Consider the following 22,235-nt stretch of genomic DNA (forward strand, 5'->3'; position numbering starts at 1 on the left):
GGTTATTGCTTTTATATAATAGCAGACCCGGTGAATATCTTCCCGCCCAAAATTGATTCTATGTTTTAAATAATTTTTAATACTTTTTTTTGAATTCAATGGTTTTTTTTTCATTTACTCTGAATCGAATCGCGTACATTTGGAACAATAGCCTAATCATCAACCGGAATGCATAGAAGTTCAGTAAGCTGTTCTATAAATATCAACCAAGCTGTAAACTAAGGAATCCGAGTTTTCCCTTGTTGTTGGTTTTGACGAATTTACCTTTAAGGCGTTCTACGGACCAAGCCCCTGTTGAGGCGAATTCCTGTTTGCAACCACTAACTTTTCAGAATTCGGCGGCTCCAGGATGGTCCGTCCGAGTGAAGCAAGTGGTCTGCTTTTCGGTTTGGGATTTGCTGTTTTTAGTTTATATTTACCTTGAACACCTTCCCTGTTAGAAGTTCGGCTGGCGATGGGGATTTCGGAATTATCACATGTGCGTTGGTTTCTCTATATTTCTCTGTAGTCCGGTATCCTTTATTAGACGTAACTTGTCGGTGATTTAACTGAACATATTCGACTTTTAACTAAATAGAACTTTTGTCTAATAAAATTTAACAGTTTGTCTCGCTCACTAAATTGAACTTGCGTTCATTTATTGCCTACTGAAATTGAACTGACTTAATAAGTAAGAATACGGACTATATACACATGAATTCTTACTCTATCTTGAAACTAAGAAGGGAGAGAAAAGATCTCCCTTTCCTGCTTAGATAACCGAAACCGCATCGGTCATCCGCTTGCCCGCTATGAAGGGCCAGACCACGCATCCCGCTAAAGGGTTAAAAAAAAGAAAAGATTTAATGATCTTATCATTTGCCTATTGTCAGCGTGGGATTTTTTCCCATCTATGTTTTCCTATATCCCTTCGTGCAGCGTCTAATTTACGCCACCGCAAAGAACCAAAACACATTAGTGCATTGACACTTTCAGTGTGGTGATTTTTATCGCTTCTGGTTTTTCAAGACTCCTATTCTCCCTAGAACTAAACCTAGACCTCTTTAGTGGTTCATTGCTCTATTCATCGTCTAATATTTGTTTACATTTTCTGGCTTACTTGCTCTACGCAAGTATTGAGTTGTTTCAAAAGTGCTTACTTTCAATGGCCAATCGCCTCCTAATTGCATGGCATCATGCTTTATAGCATATTCATCACCACCCTAATGCTTTCCACACAGAAGAGACACCTCATCATGCGCGGGTTCCTATACCTGACATCCACTGTGTGACAACTGCGCCCATCATGCGTTCCCTCGTCTAGCATCGATGTATAGTGAAAAACAAATTTACAAAAAGCTTTTTTAAGATCGAAAAAACGAGAGATAAAATTAATTTTTTCGGTACGAAAGATCGATCCAAAAACACCCAATTCTAGTCTAACCCCATTGGGCAGTGATCTTTTTTCTTTCAGTATTTTCCAATTCATTTCATCATTCTAATTTGACCGGAGACGAACACAACGAAAGAAAGACAGCTTAAATCTGACCATCCGTTCTCCTGTGACGATGAGTTCTACAAATCTTCGTTTTTTTATATAAGATTCACACGAGTTAGTAAAAATGTAGTACCATTCTGAAAAATAAAACGATGAATCAATAGCATTAAATAATATCGACTCTCATCGAACGACAAAACCTATTGAACAACCTAATAACCGAATAACCAAGTTGGAATGCACGGGTTTCCAATAATTTTCCGATACTATCCCCAGGTATAAAAACATCCCCGAGTTGTTAAGGAGTTATTTTTGGAGGAAAACTTCCCGTCATGATATGAGAAATGTAAATGCAACGAAATATTTCTTAGAGAGGTCTGACCTGAGACCTGGTTATGAATCATAATATGCAAAATTTCGAAAGAACTTATTGAAATCGAAAAGCAATTTTTATCAGTGCAAAATATCTCCACCGACACTCTTCTCTTCTTCTATCGCGGTGCCTATGACTGCTGGCTCACCATCACGTTTGTTTTGATATAGTTTTCGTTCCATCGACAGAAATATCAGTCCATTCTCGATGTCAGTGAATGCCCAAGCCGAAAATATCACCTTTCATTGTGTCCTGGTGAAATTTTCGTTGGTCATACACCCATAAACTCAGCACTCGAATGCACCGTTGCCCATCGATATGTGTGCAATAAGCGGCACAAAAATGGGACCGGGGCTAGAAACATACCAGGGAAACATACACACGAACACGCGTTTAAACGTCTGACGTGGTGTCAGTGAGATTATATTTCTCTGGATGGATATTTGTTCCCTTCCACTGTCAGCTGATCGAAGATGCGTATGAATATTTCGGGTGTTTAATGTCAGTGAGACAGTGAAACGAATGAGTGTGGCGAATAATGCAAAAACCAAATGTTGCACGTGACGGAGTGTCGGCTGCATGTAATTAATAGGGCTCTTGCTACACATACATGCAGAGCATGTGTTGGGCACACATTCGCTTGTTTACATTCGTAGTGTCTATGCAGCAGAAGCGGATTTTTATCAATCGGCGTTCTTGTAGATGATTTAAATAGAGTTACGGTCATTCTAATAGTGCATAGAGCTAACATGAACTTTGTGAAACAGTTAGGCAAGCTATTTTATGAACAAGAGTTTTTGTGTAACGCATATTATTTAGTTTACTAGCACCTATTTCGCGATGTTCATTGAGCGACTCTCCCATTAGATTGGAATCGAAAAATTGGCAGAAAAAGGATTATCAACATTTTCGCACCTAGATCAAAGTCACAGAGTCTCGAGCTCACGTTTGAATGCTTCCTTGTATTTCCATGAATTGGTCAATCGATGGATTTTTTCCGTTTCCGATAAATTTTCTTATAAACGTATTTAGCTTCTCCGCAGAGCATTCGGGTACTCGGAAATCATATCTGAGAGTTGGTTGATATTTCAGGCTGAAAATGTCCTTAATTTCAACATAATCAACTGCTTTTTTGGCGGAACTAGCCGCCGATTAAGGATATCTGCACACGAATATTCATTATAGTTTATTCTTTCACGAGACCAGCAAAAAGCTTAAAACCTAAATGGGAGCACACTTCACCTAATCCGGCTATACAATCGCAATGTGCAGTTTGCACTATTTCTGTGAAAATTTTTGAATAATCAATCTGCTTCCATTGATATGAATCATGGCCAAAACAGAAATTTCTATTTTTCCCCGTGTGTATGGCTTTGACGCTAAAAGTAAATATTTTTATGTGAAGAAACATATATTCGCATGTTATTCATATAGATTAGCGCGTAATCTTTATAACTATTTCGCTAAAATAATTATTTAAACAAAGCTCAATCTTGTCGCTCCATATAATTCCTATGGAGCGATCACTTTTGCCTGCCCAACAGATCACTAATACATATGCACGCTGCAAGCGCCCTATAGCGAATTCGTTTTTGTTCAGTTTCAACCTCAGTGCCGCACTAACTGCTGTCAAAACGTTTTTTATTCAGTCAGTTTCGCACTCAGTGTCGCACTGGTTCACCCCGAAAGCTGTTAGTTTCGCACTGAGATGTTTCACGGGTTGGCACTCGGGTTCACCAATACAACTATACCGAACTGTCAAGTTCCGAGTATATTTTGGAAAATCTAAAAATAAAAACTATGAAGATGAAAAACCTGCTGCTTTTGCTTTTGTATTATTGGAATCGTAATCCAATTCGGATTCTGATTTTGAAAGTATATTCGAGCAGACGGCATTAAGCTACGTGTGCTTTCATTGGGAGGCGAAAATAATGATGGAAATTCAGGTGGAATAAACCTGCTTTCAAAATCAAAATTATGAATGAAAATTTACTTTAACGTATCGAATATTTATTTCATGTGATGAAATAAGAGGTTTTTTTTCGATATCACAGAAACATATTGATCGAAAACTGTGGCTAATGATGATTTTATATTATAATAGTAATTATTTGTGGAAAAACCAGGAAATGCATCGACAAATGGTTAAGTAAGTGTCAGAACTACATGTTTTAAGTGATAAAACAATATGAAGTGAAAACATTCATTCAAACTTTTATATTTTTACACTGCACTTGGCCCTGCTGATCTGATAGAGAATAATTTACCTCCCAAGCATTAATATCGCCATTAGACGTCGAGACTGTACATTTATCGTCGCGAATATAAACAAATCAGACTATATAACGCACACCAACAAAACACCGCATTCGTGAAACTGAAAACGTTTTTTTATTACAGAGTCAGTTTGGCACTGACTCAAATTTAAAAACGAATTCGCTATAAGTTAGGTTCATTTGTCATGAACTGCAGGGGCATTTGTGATTGAATTTGATGTTGTCTCAATATCTCAGGCTGTCAGTAAAATGAGTGTGAGATTTTGCTACTCTGGTTATGACACATCGTATTGCTAGAACTTCCATTTCACGTTGAGCACTCTATTTCAATTCTATGTATACTAGACAGAAAATGGGGGAAAAGGCTTTGTTTGCACAGCTTGATTAATCCCCGAGTAGGTTTGAAGTAGCTTCTTAACACCTAACAATCGCTTGAGATTTTACTTTCATTCGCAAACTGGTTTTATATTTGAACGACAAGTTATAATTTTATTCTTTTCCGCAAGGAACGGGAACGACGGAGGCAGCACATGGCCATAATAAAGCAGCTAGAAATGCGTCGGAAGTTCGAAGACAAGGAAAAGAAGAAGCATCAGGTTAGTTATAGATAAATTATAGAAATCGCTGACATTTTTTAAAATTATTCTTTCATACTCTGCAGGTAATTTTGGACAAGTTGATCCAGCGCGAGAAGAAGCTTGCGATGCGCAAGCGGGACACCAGTATTCTGCAGGAATTAAGGTATTCAATTATTCCCACACGAATCAATTGATGATCACTTTTATCATACTCAAACAGAAAACCCCAGGAAGACTCAGAAATAGGCGACCAGACCGAGCTGCCCAGCTTACAGCGTATACCCGGACTGAAGCTGACCGCTACCGGGTTTGCCGATTTACTGATGGTCTTCGAATTCCTCCATAACTTCGGCGAGACGCTCGGATTCAGCGAGTCGACAGGTTAGCCTTAGCGTCACTTATTCACTTATATATTTTTTCTTTATTTCTCGCTCCATTTTAGCAGACATGGAATCACTGCCTTCGCTCCAGTCGCTGCATTCGGCACTGACCTGCGAGAACGCGATCGAAGCCGAAGAAGAGATGCTGTCGGTGATGACGCACCTGCTGGTGTGTGCTATTGAGGATCCTGGTATTCCCAATCCTGGCCGGCACACGACACTGCTCGGACAAACGCTGCGCCAGGCGGACATCACACACTCGAACGTGTCGGAGATCCTGAGGATATATCTGTACGCGGTCGGCACCGGAGAGGTCAAGCAGCAGAGTGGAATCAATCTCGAGCGGGAACGAGAACGGCACCATTTGCCCACGGAGGAAGACATCAAGACTGCCAGCGATAAGAATCGACAGTTTTACGAGCTGCTATCGGAGAACGTACGCTACAAGCTGTCGGAACTGCTCAAGGATAAACCGTTTGTAGCGCTAAACCCGTCCACGAAGGTGCAAATTTTGGCGATGTTGTGCAACGATCTGCTGCTGAATAAAGCCGTTTGCAAGCAGATCGAAGGCAGCCTCGAAACACAGGCTCAGCTCAAGAAGGAACGATATTTGCTGGACAACAAGATAAGGAAATATAAGATGCTGGTTGCACGAAAGCAGCGCATAGAGCAGTACGAAAAGGCCCAGGCCGCAGCGCTGGAGAAGTCGCTTTCGATGAAGGCAGCTGAGGAAGCCAAGCGTGTGGAGGAGGCAGCCGCGGCCGCTGCCGCTGAAGATGGAGGTAACAAGTTACTCACAATTTGTGTTGACTCTACAGATGACAGCGGTTCGGTTTGGGTTTCAGCAAACACTACATCAAACCCAGGTGAGCAACAAGGGGAGGAGAAGACTGAGGGTGGCGAAGCGGAGAACACGGACTATGGTGTTCTCGCTTCGGCAGCAGGTGAAGGGGTTAATCCCGTGTTGGAGAACGAACACAACCACAAGGACGACACATCTATAAACTCGAGCCAAGAAATTGTTTCTCTGAACAACGGCACGGGCGCCACTGCAATGGAAGAGAGTCCAATCAAAGTCCCACCAACCTTAACACCTGATGATTCTGTTACCATCAAACCGAAGGAAATGAGTTTCACGGAAATAGGTGAAATTCCCAACATGAACGCCGTGTCTCAGCACCATCCACCCGCCGCAGGTGACATGGAGAACCCATTCTCAAAATCGATGATGAATGATGTACCGTGCGATAGAAATGATGACGATAACAGTGATCTGGAAAGCGAGGGTACCCAACTAGAGGAGGATGAAGACGCTCAATTAACTGCCGAAGAAGCGCAGAAAAAGTACGACAAAATCCTAGAAGCGTCTTATCAAAACAAACAACAGTTGGAGAATGCTTTGAATCAGCTGAGAGTGAAATGCTTCGGACAGGATCGCTACTGGAGACGGTACTGGAATCTGTCCAAGTGCGGTGGCATATACGTGGAGTCAGTGGAGTCCACACAACCCGATGTGTACAAATATGAGAACGCCCTCGAAGAGGCCCATGCTAGTCATGCAGCTACTGCCGCGGATGCAGCTTCCGTGGCTGCTGCTGCTGCTGCTGCAGAAGCAACTTCGGCAGTGGCTGCACAGGCTACAGCAACAGAAGAAGCCGCCGCGAACGCCGAGTCATCGGACGAGGAAATGCCCCAGGAAGACGATATGCCTCGATTTATCCCCACGATAGCGGATATCGTGAAAAGAGATCGCGATAAGAACAAGGAAAACAAAGACTCCAACGAATATTCTCATCTGATTGGCTTGGAGGAACGTAAGCGCAAACGAGCCGGAAGGAGCAAGAAGAAGCACGATTTCTACAATCAGGAGAGTGCGAATGACAGCGAATCCCAGGATGTCCACGATGAAGACAACTCCAGAACGAGTTTCAGTAATTGTGGGGAGGAAGCGAGAACCGATTCACAATCGGAGGCGGACGCTCCGCCAGTACCGCCGCTGCCACCACCGATGGCAGCACCACTGGAGGATCTGCAGCGGCCTCAGACTACCCAACAGAATCTGGTGCAGGAACCTCCCGTTCCGGTACCGATTCAGCTGGGAGCGAAGAAGAAACGCGACGATGATCATCTGATGGACATCGAAGATTCCATTCCAACTGCCATCCTAGTACAAAAGGGCAACAACCATGACGAGACTAAGATTGTTGAGGTAAACAATCAGATAGGTGGAATTAATTTGAGCCGACCACAGGACGATGGGGATGTAAGTATATTTGAGCTGTTCCACCGTAAATGACGATTTTGTTTATAAATTTGATTTTTGTATTTTTTGGTTTGGCTAAAATTTTGCAGAAGCATTCTTTGTGATCAAAAAGGACCATTTGCATCATTGGTTTGCCATTTTGATTATAGACTTACTTTTAAGAAGATTTAGGATACAACAGTTTTTAACATTAAATTCAATTTTTGAGAAATATTTTTTAAAAGTACAGTAGACTCCCGATTATCTGTGAAATAGTCGGGCAAGCTCACCGCGGATAACTAAAATCGCGGATAAAGGACTAAAAACGAGGTGCAAATACGAAAAAAGATATTTCAGCTTGGAAACTACGTTTCATCAATATATAAATCCAGAGCTGTGGACCCGGAGAAGAATTTCCCAACTCCGACTCCCCAGTATCGACTCCGACTCCGATTCCCGCTGAAAAAATGATTATAAATGGTTATTGATTAGATTGAAACCAGGTCAATTCATTAATTTATTGCATCCCACAATCATAGCTTTTGTTCATGAATAAGCGACTTAAATTAAAATAAAGACGGTTATATTTTCTTTTTTCACGATTCACTCCTACTCCTGCTCCTTCTATGATTTCATAAATACAATCACAACAAGACCCAACATTTTATTCAATTGTAGTATTATTCCCATTTAGTTCGCATTATTAACCATGATGGTAATAAACCAAATTAAATATCAATTTCAGAAATCGAAGGCGGAGTCGGTAAATTCTGATGTTCAAAATTATTTTTTTTTAAATGTTGGATTTTTGAAAACTGATTAAATGTTTCATATAAATGTGTTTAGACCCGATTTTATTAAAGTATGCATAATTTACAGTCAAAAAGGCGAACGGCAAAATTTCGCCATATTCTACCGTTTCAGAGATGAAGTGTTTTCAAAATAAAATTTACTGACAATTTTCAACTTTTGGTCGTTTTCGAATATTTTTCGTTTCTTTCAACTGAGAAGTAAATTTTCCTCAAAAAGTAGATAATTTTCGACTGCAATGCTTGTAAAATGCAATGTAAAAAAATATACATTATAACAAATCTTTTTATTTTTCGTGAACAATTTTCTCAGAAAATAATCTATTGATGTTTGAATTGTTTTGAAAGTTGCAGCGTATAACAAATATTACTTATTGCAAAGTGGATTAATCAGAAAAAATGGTGATAAATTCCTCTACTTATCAAATTATTATTTTCGATCTGAAGGCATTTCACCTTAAACTGAATCAAATTCATTTCACAAATTGGTTGCTTACTCCAATTTTCGGCTGTAATAATCGTCCCAGCCGGCAGGCTGTACATAGTTAGTGACCAAATTTAAGTCTACATTTTCGCTGTTGGATGTTCCCGTGCCAACGAGAAGCCGCCCACACAAAGCAACGAAGATATCGCAACCGCAATTGAATCCATACGAAATGACCAAATAATTGCACGGCGTTCTCAAGAATTGAGCATCTCCCAAACCTCATTGAGGCGTATTTTGCGAAAAGATCTTGTGCTACATCTTTACAATCCATGTTTAGTCCATGCAACAAAAATTGTTGCATGGACTAAAACCATTTGAGCGTATGAAGCGCCGAAACTTCACCGATTGGGCTCAGGCGGATCTCAAAGAAACTGATGATTTTCACCACAAAATCATCTTCTGCGATGAGGCTCACTTCTGGCTGAATGGCTTTGTCAACAAGCAAAATATGCTTCATTGGTCAGATGAAAACCCAAATGTGCTTCAAGAAACAGCATTGCATTCGCAAAAAATACTGTTTGATATGGTTTTAATCCTGCAGGAATTTATCGATGAGAACGATGCGATGGAGAGCGCTATCGCGACATGTTGGAAAACTATTTTTGACCAGAATCTGACGACCATAACATCAATGATATGTGAGTTCAACAAAACGGCACAACTTGCCAAACAGCTCACGTTACAATGGATTTATTAAAAAGCACGTTTGGCGAATGTGTTATTTCGAGAACCTTTCCTGTCGATTGACCGCCTTGTTCATGCGAATTGAACCCATTAGATTTCCTATGTCAAATCACTGATCTATGCCTACAAGCCAGCAACTCTGGAAAAACTCATATGACCGAAATCGAATTTCGTTCTTAAAATGTTCGAATTGAACTGAACAAATTTGAACTCAATATCTCAAAAACCCGTGTTTCATAAAAAAAAGTTGACAAGTACTTAATGAAAGACCTGTTATTAAAAAAATCTGTGCACACTTTTTCCATATGTTCCCGATAATAACCTAGAACATTGCGAAGACATCAAATCAATCGGGCCAACCGTTCCTGAGTTATATATATATATATATATATATATATATATATATATATATATATATATATATATATATATATATATATATATATATATATATATATATATATATATATATATATATATATATATATATATATATATATATATATATATATATATATATATATATATATATATATATATATATATATATATATATATATATATATATATATATATATATATATATATATATATATATATATATATATATATATATATATATATATATATATATATATATATATATATATATATATATATATATATATACCAAACGACAACAAACGAAACACGTGTCTCAGATAGGCGAGGCCCTGCCGGTGCGGAAGTCTCTGGAGGACCGGAACCGGCAGATCACCCTCGATACCCGAAAACACCAAACGAGACGGACGAGCGGGCTTCGTCCCCGTATTCCTCGCAGGACACCGTGGGAGTCAAGATTTCTGCAAATAGCGAGACGGACAAGCGGGAATTACCCCCGTATTCCTCGCAGGACAACGTGGGAGTCAAGTTATCGGATGCAGCCCTGGGTAGCTGGGGCCCCCCTAGTGCGGACGCTATGGACCAACCGGAACTAGGGACCACCCCTCAGCACCCGGTGGCAATCCCCGAAAAAAAAACAAATCTGAAGCACCTTTAAGACGATCCACCAGACTAGCTGCACAAAATATCGTTCCTCAGTATACCAGGACATGCGCTAAATCCTACGATCTGTGGAGAGCTAATGGTAATACGATCCAACTATCAACCCCTGGGCCTTCTTTAGTATATCTGCTACCCTCCATCTCTGCGGACCCTTCACCTCTGCCGGTAGCTGGGTCCTCACGTACTACTTCTGCCGGTGGAGCTTTATCGGGTTCCACCTCCCGAACAATGAAAGGTACCACTCGCAGGTCGAGTACACCACGTGACGATGACTCTGGAAGTTCGGAACGACTCAACTGCCCTCCTTTGGATACCACTATCAGTTATCAACAAACTACACCCTTTCCCACCCCTAGCCACAACATCAGTGAAAAATTTTCTTCGGGTTCTACGCTGGCAATCCAGTGGAATGTCAACGGCTTCTACAACAACCTCGGTGACATTGAACTGATAGTTCAGCAATACAATCCACTGGTACTTGCGTTCCAAGAAATACACAGAGCTGACGTAGTCAGAATGAATAAATCTCTCGGCGGGCGATATAAATGGACACTCATCACACAACAGAACATTTATCATTCGGTGGCGATTGGCGTGCACCATCCATACCACTTCACGGTGGTGGACCTGGACACTGATCTACCTATGGTTGCCGTGCAAATTACTCACCCCTTCCCGGTGACAGTTGTGTCGGTCTACTTGCCCAACCAAAAGATCCCTAATCTCCGAAACAAACTCATCCACACACTGCAGCAAATCACTGGACCAGTCCTTCTGCTAGGTGATTTTAACGGACATCATCAAGAATGGGGTAATTATAACCGAAATCGCCGTGGAATCGACATACTCGAGGCTACAGACGAGTTAGGCCTTGTAGTCCTGAACAACGGATCCCCTACTTTTATACGTGGCCAAACCGAAACCACGATCGATCTTAGTTTTACCAGTCGTAATCTGCTTCGTCGGCTTCTGTGGCTGACTCATAATGACCCGATAGGAAGCGACCACTATCCCATCATCATCCACTCTGATGGCAAGCCTGTTACACTCTCCCGGCGACCCCGTTGGTTATATGATCAAGCGAACTGGGAAGTGTATCAGCATAACATAATTGAACTCATGAATCGTCTTGACCGGGATCCTGACCCGATCTCTATAAAAAAATTCACGGATGGTATATATGATGTTGCAACCACTGCCATCCCCCGAACCAGCCAAACGCCAGGCAGAAAGGCAACACGTTGGTGGTCCCCACAAGTCAAAACTGCTGTTAAAGCGAGAAAGAAAGCTCTAAGGGCAGTTAAGCGGCTTCCTAAAGGCCATCCAAACACAGAAGTACTAACCGAAATGTATCGCAAACTAAGGAATGAGTGTAGGCAGACAATACGCGACGCTAAAACGGCCAGCTGGCAAGAATTCATTGACGGGGTAAATAATAACAACACCTCGACGGAGCTCTGACGACGAGTAAACGCCCTATCCGGTAAGCGAAGCTGTCAGGGAATTGCCTTCACCATCTCAAACAGAACGGTTACGGAACCAGTGGCTGTAGCCGACATACTAGGCAAATACTTCTATTCCCTATCGGCTCTGGACGGATACTCCACTGAATTCATTAGAAAAAATGACGTATCACGGGACTCGATATCCAGTGTTCAAATACCCAGTATTGATCCCAACCCGCACCTGAACCAGCCGTTTCAACTACAAGAACTAGCCACTGCCTTGACCACTGCTAGAGGAAAATCGTCGGGACCAGATGAGGTTGGATATCCACTTTTGGAGAAACTAACCTTACGCGGAAAAAATAGGCTGCTCGACATCTTTAACCGTATCTGGGTTGAACGCAAGTTCCCCCAGGAATGGTCGCAAAGTTTAGTGGTTCCCATAAAAAACCCAACAAGACCGGACGAGTCCCTGAAGATTACCGTCCTATCTCTCTCACATGTTGTACATGTAAGGTTATGGAAAAGATGGTCAACCGTAGATTGACGCAATATCTATACGACAAAAATCTGTTAGATCCTCGACAACACGCGTTTCGCCCAGGAGGTGGTACAACTACATACATGACTACGCTAACTCAAGCATTGGACGAGGCAAGGAAAGAAAACCTTCACGTTGAAATGGCAACTCTCGATATCTCTAAAGCCTACAATCGAGCTTGGACACCAGCGGTACTACGACGACTTTCCAACTGGGGTATTGGTGGCCATATGCTACATTTTATCAAAGGTTTCCTGAGCCTACGCTCCTTTCAAGTCATGATCGGCAATCACAAATCCAGACCATTCAACGAAGAGACGGGTGTCCCTCAAGGCTCCGTCCTCGCCGTGACCCTCTTCCTGATCAAGATGAACGGTGTATTTGAGCATCTTCCGAAGGGAATCCGAATTTTCGTCTATGCGGATGATGTAGTATTGATGGTTGCAATGGCTACAGTCAAAGCCCTTAGACGAAAACTCTCTCAAGCCGTGGCGTGGGCCTCCTCCGTCGGTTTCCAACTATCGGCAGCCAAGAGCGAGTACACACACATATGCGACTCAAACCATTGGATCCTGAACGCACCAATAAAAATCAATGGCACTGTTATTCCAAGGCTAAAAATCCTCGGTGTAACCATAGACAGAAAGTTATCCTTCGGTCCACACTGCGACAAAGTGAAAGAAGATTGTCGTAGTCGCATCAACCTTCTCAAATCCCTAGCAAGTCGGCATGTGAACGCCAACAGGGACACCAGACTCAACGTCGGGAACGCGATCGTTAATTCCAGACTTATCTACGGGCTGGAGCTTACTATCATCGGTATCCATACCCTTCTGGACAAGCTAGCACCTATCTACCACCGAGCAATTAAAATAACATCCGGACTCCTCCCATCGACTCCTTGTGATGCGGCCTGTGTGGAGAGCGGCAAACTCCCCTTTCGCTACTTCCTCAATAAAGTGATATGTCATAGAGCACTCAATTTTGCCTCCAGAAAATCCGTACGAAACGGGGAGGGGTTCCTCCTAACCGAGGGTAACCGCCTCTTTAGAGATACTACTGGCCAAGAGCTCCCGCCAGTGTCCAGGGTCCACTGGTGTGGAACAAAAGGCTGGAACCTTCCAAGCATACAGACTGACTACTCAATCAAAAATAGTTTTAGAGCAGGTTCCAACCCGACAGGCATCCAAAAGGCAGTCCTTGAATTGATTAGAAACCGGTATGCAAACCACACCGTTCGATACACGGACGGTTCATTGGCACTAGGGAAGGTAGGTATAGGTGTCTCAGGACCTGATCTGGTCACTTCTAACCGCCTCCCGGACCCGTGCAAAGTTTTCTCGGCAGAAGCAGCAGCAGTCCTTATCGCAGCAACAACACCATCGAATCGACCAATCGCCATTTTTACTGACTCAGCCAGCGTCGTCTCTGCACTTGAATCAGAATCAATCAAACACCCATGGATTCAGGAAATCCTGCTAAACGCACAACCGCACACCACCTTTATTTGGATACCAGGTCATTCCGGAGTCCCTGGAAACGAAGAAGCAGATAGACTCGCAGGATCAGGTCGACGACAGGCACTCTTCACCAACCGCGTTCCCGCAGATGACTCCAAATCATGGGTTTCTAGAGCCATAGAGATAAAATGGGCTGAAGAATGGTATCGCGCCGGTCGGAGGGAAACAGAAGTTTCTTCCTTCGCAAAATCAAAAGTGACATCACCAAATGGGAAGACCCCAAGGGGCACAAAGAGCAGAAAAAAATGTCGAGGCTATGGACAGGACACGCAATATTCTCGTACAACATGGGTGGTGGCGAGGAATTCAGAACTCAGTGTACATTATGTCGCGTACACCAGACAGTCGAACACGTTCTATGTCACTGTCCTCAATACGAGGGCCCTAGATCGACATACGACATCCCAGGGAGTATCAGAGATACCCTGAGAAACGAACCAACCATGACCACAGCGGTTTTTTCTTTCTTGAAAGACACTGGTCTGTTTGACCGAGTGTAATGGAATCAACGACATGACAACGAAATGTGGATACGTACTGGACTAATGAACAGAATAATGAACCGCTAGAGATCGCTAAAGAAATTTATTGTAAATAGGAGAAATCCCCAAAACTAGAAAAGAGGCCTTAAGGCCTCTTCATCGTTGCAAGAGATGAACCAGCCTAAGGCTGAAAATCTCTCTAATAAAGACAACAAAAAAAATATATATATATATATATATATATATATATATATTTCTTTTTTTTTTGAAAATTTTCAAGCAATTTTTGTTTAGGCTCTTCTCAAAGTGAGGTCAGAGTCAAAATGCAAAACCGATGATACAAATTGTCCTTTTTGGTCATAAAGAATGCGTTTGCAACATTTGAGCCAAATAAAAAAAAGTACAAAAAAAACGACCTTCGAATTCAAATGGTATCTCGCTTTTGTATACTTATATTGGTTTTCGCGCGTAACTTCCCACAGGTACAATTAGTTCAGGAGGAAACGCCCACGATCACCATCCCGGATGATGACACCGAAAGTGGCGATGCGAACCGACACCAACTGATGACCAATGTTGATTGCTTGGATCAAACAGCAGCAGCAGCAGTCAGCCAAATGACGACGAACGGTGGAAACAACTGTGATATTAAGCCAAAGCTGGAAAACGGTGATATCGGCTCCGGTGGCGAATCAGGTGAAGACGGTGGCAAGGCTCTCTACGCAAGCGATTTCGAAATGGGCGGGATCAAGGAGGAGAAAATAAAGTCCGAGTTCAAACATGAGGCCAGCGATCATCTGATGGAGCGATGGTTTTCGATTGTGGCTAAGGACTTGCCATTGAGCAGCATGGAATGTCCGCTTCCGTCCATTAAGGGAAGCACCCCTGCTTCGATTGCTCGTCAAGTGTATACGAATATATCGTGCAAAGAGATCTGTCAGATCCAAGGCAACCGGTGGGACATCGGAAACAATATCCAATTTTTCAGTGTTCCGTTGGAGAAAAGCGTCGAGATTCATTTCAATAATGAGTCCTTTCTGACCCTTTCGGGTCTGGATGAAGACGAAATGAATAAAGTGATTGCAAAGAAAATGAAAATCGAGTCGCCGGATCAGTTGGCGGTCGATGTGAAGCCTTTGCCAAAGGCGAAACGAGACACAACGGATGAGTGCCAGGGAGAATTAAAGCAGGACATAAAGCCGGAAGCAGAATCAGAGTCAGAATTTGGGTCCTTCTCTCTGCCTGCTTATATGACGCTAACTTTGAGCAATTTGACAGCGTACGTTCAGTGCGATCAATTTCAGCCCCTTCAGATGACACCTGAAGAAGCAAAACAATTGGAGGAGATCAAACTACACGGTTCGCTCAAGAAAAGCGAAATAAAACCGATTCCCAATGATCTTCGGCACGGTTGGTGGAAAATCAACGACATCGAAGAGCTGAACGATCTGATAAAATCGCTCAACCCGCGCGGTGTTCGAGAGCGCAACCTTCGACAACAATTGTTGGAGTCTCTTTCGGAGAGTGTAAACTTGACAACTCCCTATCCTGTGTGCCACCCGAGGACTCCAGTGCCGCCGGGAATCGGTTGGATCGAATCTGTACCATGGAATGCGTGGAATCCAGCGATTGCACGTCGTGTGGAAGTCGCACTACTCGATCAGATCGAAGCCGTGGAGGATAAGGTTGCATCGGCTTCGATGCAAATCAAAGGCTGGCAGATTCCCCAGCGAGAGGGAGACAGCGACAACGGCATCGTGGAAGATGTCACCATCGACATGTTGCGCGAAAGGATTGCAGGACTGGAGGCGGCTATCGAGAGGCGCTATCTCAAGCCGCCACTGGGAATCAAGTGAGTAAAGTAGCAGGCGTGTTTATGCGCACGACCCGAGAGGACTAACTTTTTGACGGAAATGTACATTGCAATTCTTCTTTCGTAGCACGACGGAAGCGCAGATGGCTGTCATCGCACAACAAGAGGCTCAGCACAACCACCACTCGTCGCTGACGGCGAATACGTCCAACTGCTCAAATAGTTCGGAGGATGAAAACATCCCGAAAGGTACTGTTTGTTTATTGGTGTAGTTAACAAATCATTTTTATCATAACCGGTACGTTGTTTCAGGTCTCATGTGCTGGCGTGACGCTGTAGAGCGATCGGTCACTACCGCCCAATTATCGATGGCACTGTATGTGCTCGAATCGTGCGTCGCCTGGGATAAAAGTATCATGAAAGCGGTAAGTTTTCGGTGTTCTTTAACCACCGGTGTAGATGGTTTGAACAACAGATTATTCCCACTCCCCGGCACAGAGTAGAACGGTTGATTTTCCTTCTGCTTCGAATCATTTACAACAAGTTGCCACCAAATTGCTAACCACTAACAGTTTATTATGCTTTTTTGTTTGTTTGTCACTAACACATCGTTTTCAATAGCAATGAAAGCGTGATTATCAAATCCGATGAAACTTTGCAAAATTGTTTAAATACTCTAATTCAATTGATAATTCTCATGTTCGATGCAGTTCAAATGCAGACGTTGACTTTCTCAGGAGACTTTTGATGTAATAATCCCCTCTTTTCTACGTGGCGCGGAATGAAGGGATTTCCAAGATGCAGGCATCAAAATTAAGCTTTCTGTTGCATTTTTAAGAAAGAATGTTAAAAAATATTTCGATATTTGTGCTCGCCTTAGTTTTTTGCAATCTTCAGAAAACAAACGCAGCGCTGCGCTTGAGTTTAATTTTCATCAGCGCGCGCTCAAAGAACACTCGTATTCTTTCTTGGTGCGAAGCGCACAAAATTCAGAAGCACGACAGCGCAAAATGTACCCGGCGCAGAACTCAGATACTAAACATTTCTTCTCATTTGTGTGATGCGCGTCTCATTCTATAGGGCTCTTGCTACACATACATCTAGAGCATCTGTTGGGCAAACATCATCTGTTTACATTCGTAGCAGAAGCGGATTCATTATCAATCGACATTCATATAGATGATTTAATTATAGTTGCGATCTTTCTATTAGCGCGAAATATTCCATAGAACTAACATGAACTTTGTGAAGCTGTTAGGCAAGCTATTTACCGAACAAGAGCTTTATGGTGGCGCATATTGCTTAACTTACTAGCACCTTTTTCGCGATGTTCATTGAGCGACTTTCCCACTAGATTTGAATCGAAAAAATAACAGGAAAGGATTATCAGCGTGTTCGGACCTAGATTCAAGGCACAGAGGCTCGAGCTCATGTTCGAATACTTCCTTGTATTTTCCATGAATTAGCCAATTGATGGATTTTCTTCGTTTCCGATCAATTTTCTTATAACCATATTTCACTTCTCCGCAGAGCATTCAGATACCCGGAAATCATATCTGAGGGTTGGTTGATCTTTCTGGCTGAATATATTCTTAATTTCAACACAATCATCTGCTATTTTGGCGAAAATAACCACCGATTGAGAATATCTGCACACGAATATTCATTATAGTTTACTTCTTCACAAGACCAGCATTTCAGGGCAAAAAGCACAAAGCCTAAATGGGAGCACACTTCGCCTATTCCGGCTAAATAATCGCAATGTGCAATTTGCATTGTTTCTGTGAAACTTTTTGAATAATCAATCTGCTCCCATTGATATGGATCATAGCCATAACTATAAATTCCTATTTTTCTCCGTGTATATGGCTCTGACGCTACAAGTAAATATTTTTATGTAAAGAGGCATATATTCGCATGTTATTAATATAGTGTAGCGAGTAATTTCTATAACTATTTCGCTAAAATAATTATTTAAACAAAGCTCAATCTTGTCGATCCATATAAATCCTATGCAGCGATCTCCTTTGCCTGCCCAACATATCACTAATACATATGCACGCTGCAAGCGCCCTCTATACACACACAAATACACATCATATTCTAGCGCCCGCTTTGTCTTCGTTCGTTCTAAGCAAAGCATAAAAACAACAGCGCGCCCCCATTTGAACCGTATACGCTTGTGTGAAGAAAAATATCTCAACAGAGAGAGAGCAATCTAGATTCAAGCGCGCAGCACGGCGCAAGTTTCAGCGTAAAACTCAGCGCCAATTTCAGCGTAAAACTCAGCTTTAAATTGGGGTAAGAACGGCGCTGACAACCAAACATTCCATCTGTGTTTCGGAGTTTGCTCATTCGCCAGAGCGCATGTGTGCGCAAGGAGTGGGAGCTCAACTGAGTACAAAAATCTTGTTGCGTATCAGCACCGAGTTGCATTCTGAAGACTGGTTTTTTGACATTGAGTGGTTATGGATCAACTACTTCTAATTTCTGGTTTTTGAATGCATTCTCACGGACAACTGCCCTAAATCCATCTTCACGCGACCTTGAAACCTCGATTAAATCTTGTTGCATCTGTTTCAGCGTTCGGTTTGGTTGTATGCTTGCAAGAAAAAGAGAAATAATTCCTCTCGAAGACAGATACTACGAGGACGGTATTATTGATGAAATTACCTTCGACTTCTATCTGTCGCTTTTTCAAATTTCGAAGTTTCGTAAACCAGAGCGTTGCGTTTGGGGTGCTACTTAATGCTTATTGATCATTAATATCCCTTTACCAGCTTAACGAAATGATTTGGAACGCGAAAGGCAGGCGTGATGCGCGAAACTTCTTCTACCACCGGACACAGTTCGTCTAAGCATCGATGAAGGTCTGCAGTTTCTACAGAACACAAAAAATGAATGTAAAGATGCGAGAAGCACCTATTAATGAATTTGTTGTTTGTTGTTGTTTGAAGCTGAGTTGAAATTTGCACCTACGGAAACAATGTCATGCAACTAACAGTCTTTGTTAGTGTCTTCGTTCTGGTAGAATGAATGATACACGGATGGAATTAAATCGATCGTTCTCAGTTTATGCTCGACAACCTCAGAGTACAAATGTGCAAAGTTTCAACGAGATTTAACGAGCTCAGGTCCGATAATTAAATTCTATTCAATCCTTGTTTGGTTTAGTGAGATAAATCCCGATTTTTAGTTTATGTAACGTAATCATGAGCAGAAATAAGTTCTGTAGTTTAGGTAGTTTCATTACATCAAAATGGCGATAGTGAGGTAATTATTTTCGTTTGTTTTTAATTTATTCGAGAATTTTCAATTTAGAAAATCTGTTTTTCGTTATGTTCGATTGCATGCTCCAATAGCAACTAGTTTTATTTATGTTTCACTTCAGAGGATAGTCGTGCATGTTTTAGATATTATTACACTCATTTAACTTATTGTTTCTTTCCTGTTCTTCTTTTCTTTTCGGCTTCCTTTATTTTGGTTTTGCGCGCAACTAACCCTCTATGCGAAACGCGTCGAATCACGTATGCCTACATCAATCGTGCGTGTGTAAACGCGTATCAAAACTATGAACCCAAATTCAAAATCAGACTCACGTGGGCTACGATCCGCCCGCGACGCCCACATCGGCGAGCAGGCAGAAAAGTTCGAAGAAGAAGGAAAACAATACCATCCTTTCCTCCAATGCTACCGCTAGTAGTGACTCTCACCCACTACCACATAGTTCCAACAGTTGTAGTAGTCCTAAAGCTTCAACTAACCACCATCGCGGCGTGCTCGCGGCAAAAACACACATGCTGCAACAGTTGAAGAAGTTGAACCGCACAAAACCAAACCCTTCCTCTAAACTTTTATTGCAGAATTGCCAGTTCTGTCAGTCGGGTGAGCAGGAGGATAAGCTGTTGCTGTGTGATGGATGCGATCGAGGTTATCACACCTATTGCTTCAAGCCACGAATGGATAAGATTCCTGATGGTGATTGGTGAGTGCTTGCGTCTAATGGGTGCTTTGTGACCATAGACTCATCTATTATACTTTTGTTTTAGGTATTGCTTCGAATGTAAAAATAAGGCCACTGGCGATCGAAAATGTATAGTTTGTGGCGGACAGCGACCACCACCATTAGGTAAGATGGTATTCTGTGAACTGTGCCCTCGGGCATACCACCAGGACTGTTACATTCCACCCATGTTGAAGGTTAGTAAACTTATTCATCAGAGCGTTCCAAGATCGTTTGATTCAAACATATCTTCCCTTTCAGTATCCCCGCGGAAAATGGTACTGCCAGAATTGTATCTCGAAGGCTCCCCCTAAGAAGAAGCCTCAGCGAAAGCCCAAAGAGAAGCAAAATCACAACTCATCCTCCTCATCGCAGCAGCTTAACCAGTCTAACCTAAGCAATCAATCGCTGAACTCCTCCCATGAGGAAATTCTACCACCGATGTCCAGTCACGTCGTACCCCTCGGCGGAACGCCTATTCTCTCTTCCAACCCGAACGCCGTGAACACTTGCACCACTCCACTCAGGTAGCTATCACTGTTTGAAATGTCTCTCATTTCCCTTACCCCTAATTAGAAGAACGAATCACATTAAACGAGAAACCCATTAATACAGTCCAGCACATTCAGTAGCGTCCACAACCCATGAAGAACTGTCATCGTTAGGACCCACGGGTGCCATAGCGGTCACCCAGTGTTCGACACCAGTGCAGCCAGATGTCAGTCAACACCAGCAGGCAATTGTGTACGCACCACAGCAGTACTCTAATCTCGAGGGGACGCCCGTTTCCAATGTGCTCAACAGCTTCCAACTGCCACCACCGGTGGCCAACAGTTTTGATCCTCAGCAGCAACAGCAACAGTACCAGCAGTACTACCAAAACCAACAGCAGCAGCACCAACCCCCACAACATCAACAACAACAACAACAACAACAGTATTACCAACCTCAAATATCAGAATACAACGTACTCGCCCAGCATCAGCATCATCAACAACAGCAACATCACATGCAACCGCAACAGCAGCAGCAACAGCAACCGCAACAAATTCCGGAATCTCACCTGTACTCAATGGCCAGTAGCAGTGCGATGGTCATGAACACAAGTCAGCCCAACGATGCCAACAGTAGTAGCATGGAGAACAACAGTCTGAACATGTCCATAACCAGTAATGATGGCTACCATTACGACGGACATCAGATGCCACAGCATCAGCCACATCAGCAGCAGCAGCAGCACCTGCAGCAACCCTGTCAGGATAACAGTGGAGTAGTCAGTGGCGGTAGCAGTATGACTACCTCGACTCCCACGTCCGGATCGGGCTCTACTGGGTACTACTCGCCTTCCAGTGCGAATGCGTGCGCCTCCGGTTCGGGGTATGATTCCGAGAAGCACGGAGAGTCCTCCGAGGAACAATCGCAATCGCTGACGGCCAGTGGTTCGCATAAGTCGGAGAAAAAAGAACGAAAGGAGCGGGATGAGGCGCGTGAACTCGCCAAGAAAGAGAAGAAGGCTACCAAAAAGCTGATGAAAGAGCTGGCGCCATGCAAAACAGTCCTGGAGGAGATGGAGGTGAGTGAGATGTTGAGCTTCTCTATTTTTAATTTGATACCAAATGAAGGTGAAAAATTTTTCGTCAGGAAAGTTCCGTTTGAAAATTCGACGGTCTTTTTTTTCTATTATAGTGACTTTCAACACATTTTGGCTGGTTCGTCACTGTTACTTCCATTTTTGGAAGAATGTCGGGAGTGAGAATTGAACTCGTGATCTCTGCGTGAGAGGTATTCGACGGTCTCTTTTTCCCATAAATCCGTTGGCACTCTAATATTTGTATACAGTAGAACCCTGATCATCCGCGAGCAAAGGGCCCGTGGTGTATAAATCCATTCTCGAGTGCAAATCACCGTCTCAATCCATCTAGCGAGCAGGCAACATTTTATCCTAACGTTAGGAGGTTCGACAGAGGTTTTAAACGTTACATACATAAGAATTATAGGAGAAAACAGCGGTTCAGTTTTGTTCGATGGGAGCATCGGATCGATTTATCGTTGTTAAAGTGCAATGTGTTGCAAGCCGGATG

The 22,235-nt window shown here is 42.7% G+C and overlaps 1 protein-coding gene across 20 annotated transcripts in view; it reads left to right on the forward strand.

The window, feature by feature from the left end:
- LOC129778600 (uncharacterized) overlaps positions 1-22,235 on the forward strand; it is a 190,428-nt gene that overhangs the window by 159,487 nt on the left and 8,706 nt on the right. For 14 of the 20 annotated variants that reach the window (XM_055785600.1, XM_055785597.1, XM_055785594.1 and 11 more), the window contains 11 exons: positions 4,633-4,722; positions 4,788-4,867; positions 4,925-5,085; positions 5,147-7,347; positions 14,821-16,190; positions 16,279-16,400; positions 16,464-16,576; positions 20,015-20,136; positions 20,201-20,351; positions 20,416-20,681; positions 20,770-21,727. In XM_055785600.1, the coding sequence (XP_055641575.1) occupies positions 4,633-4,722; positions 4,788-4,867; positions 4,925-5,085; positions 5,147-7,347; positions 14,821-16,190; positions 16,279-16,400; positions 16,464-16,576; positions 20,015-20,136; positions 20,201-20,351; positions 20,416-20,681; positions 20,770-21,727 (5,634 nt within the window). Of the gene's footprint in view, positions 1-4,632; positions 4,723-4,787; positions 4,868-4,924; positions 5,086-5,146; positions 7,348-14,820; positions 16,191-16,278; positions 16,401-16,463; positions 16,577-20,014; positions 20,137-20,200; positions 20,352-20,415; positions 20,682-20,769; positions 21,728-22,235 lie in introns of those variants that run through there. The other 6 variants (XM_055785609.1, XM_055785613.1, XM_055785608.1 and 3 more) reach the window with 5 other exon arrangements.

The sequence above is a fragment of the Toxorhynchites rutilus genome, chromosome 3 (genome assembly GCF_029784135.1).
Source record: "Toxorhynchites rutilus septentrionalis strain SRP chromosome 3, ASM2978413v1, whole genome shotgun sequence".
In the NCBI taxonomy this organism is placed as follows: Eukaryota; Metazoa; Arthropoda; class Insecta; order Diptera; family Culicidae; genus Toxorhynchites; species Toxorhynchites rutilus.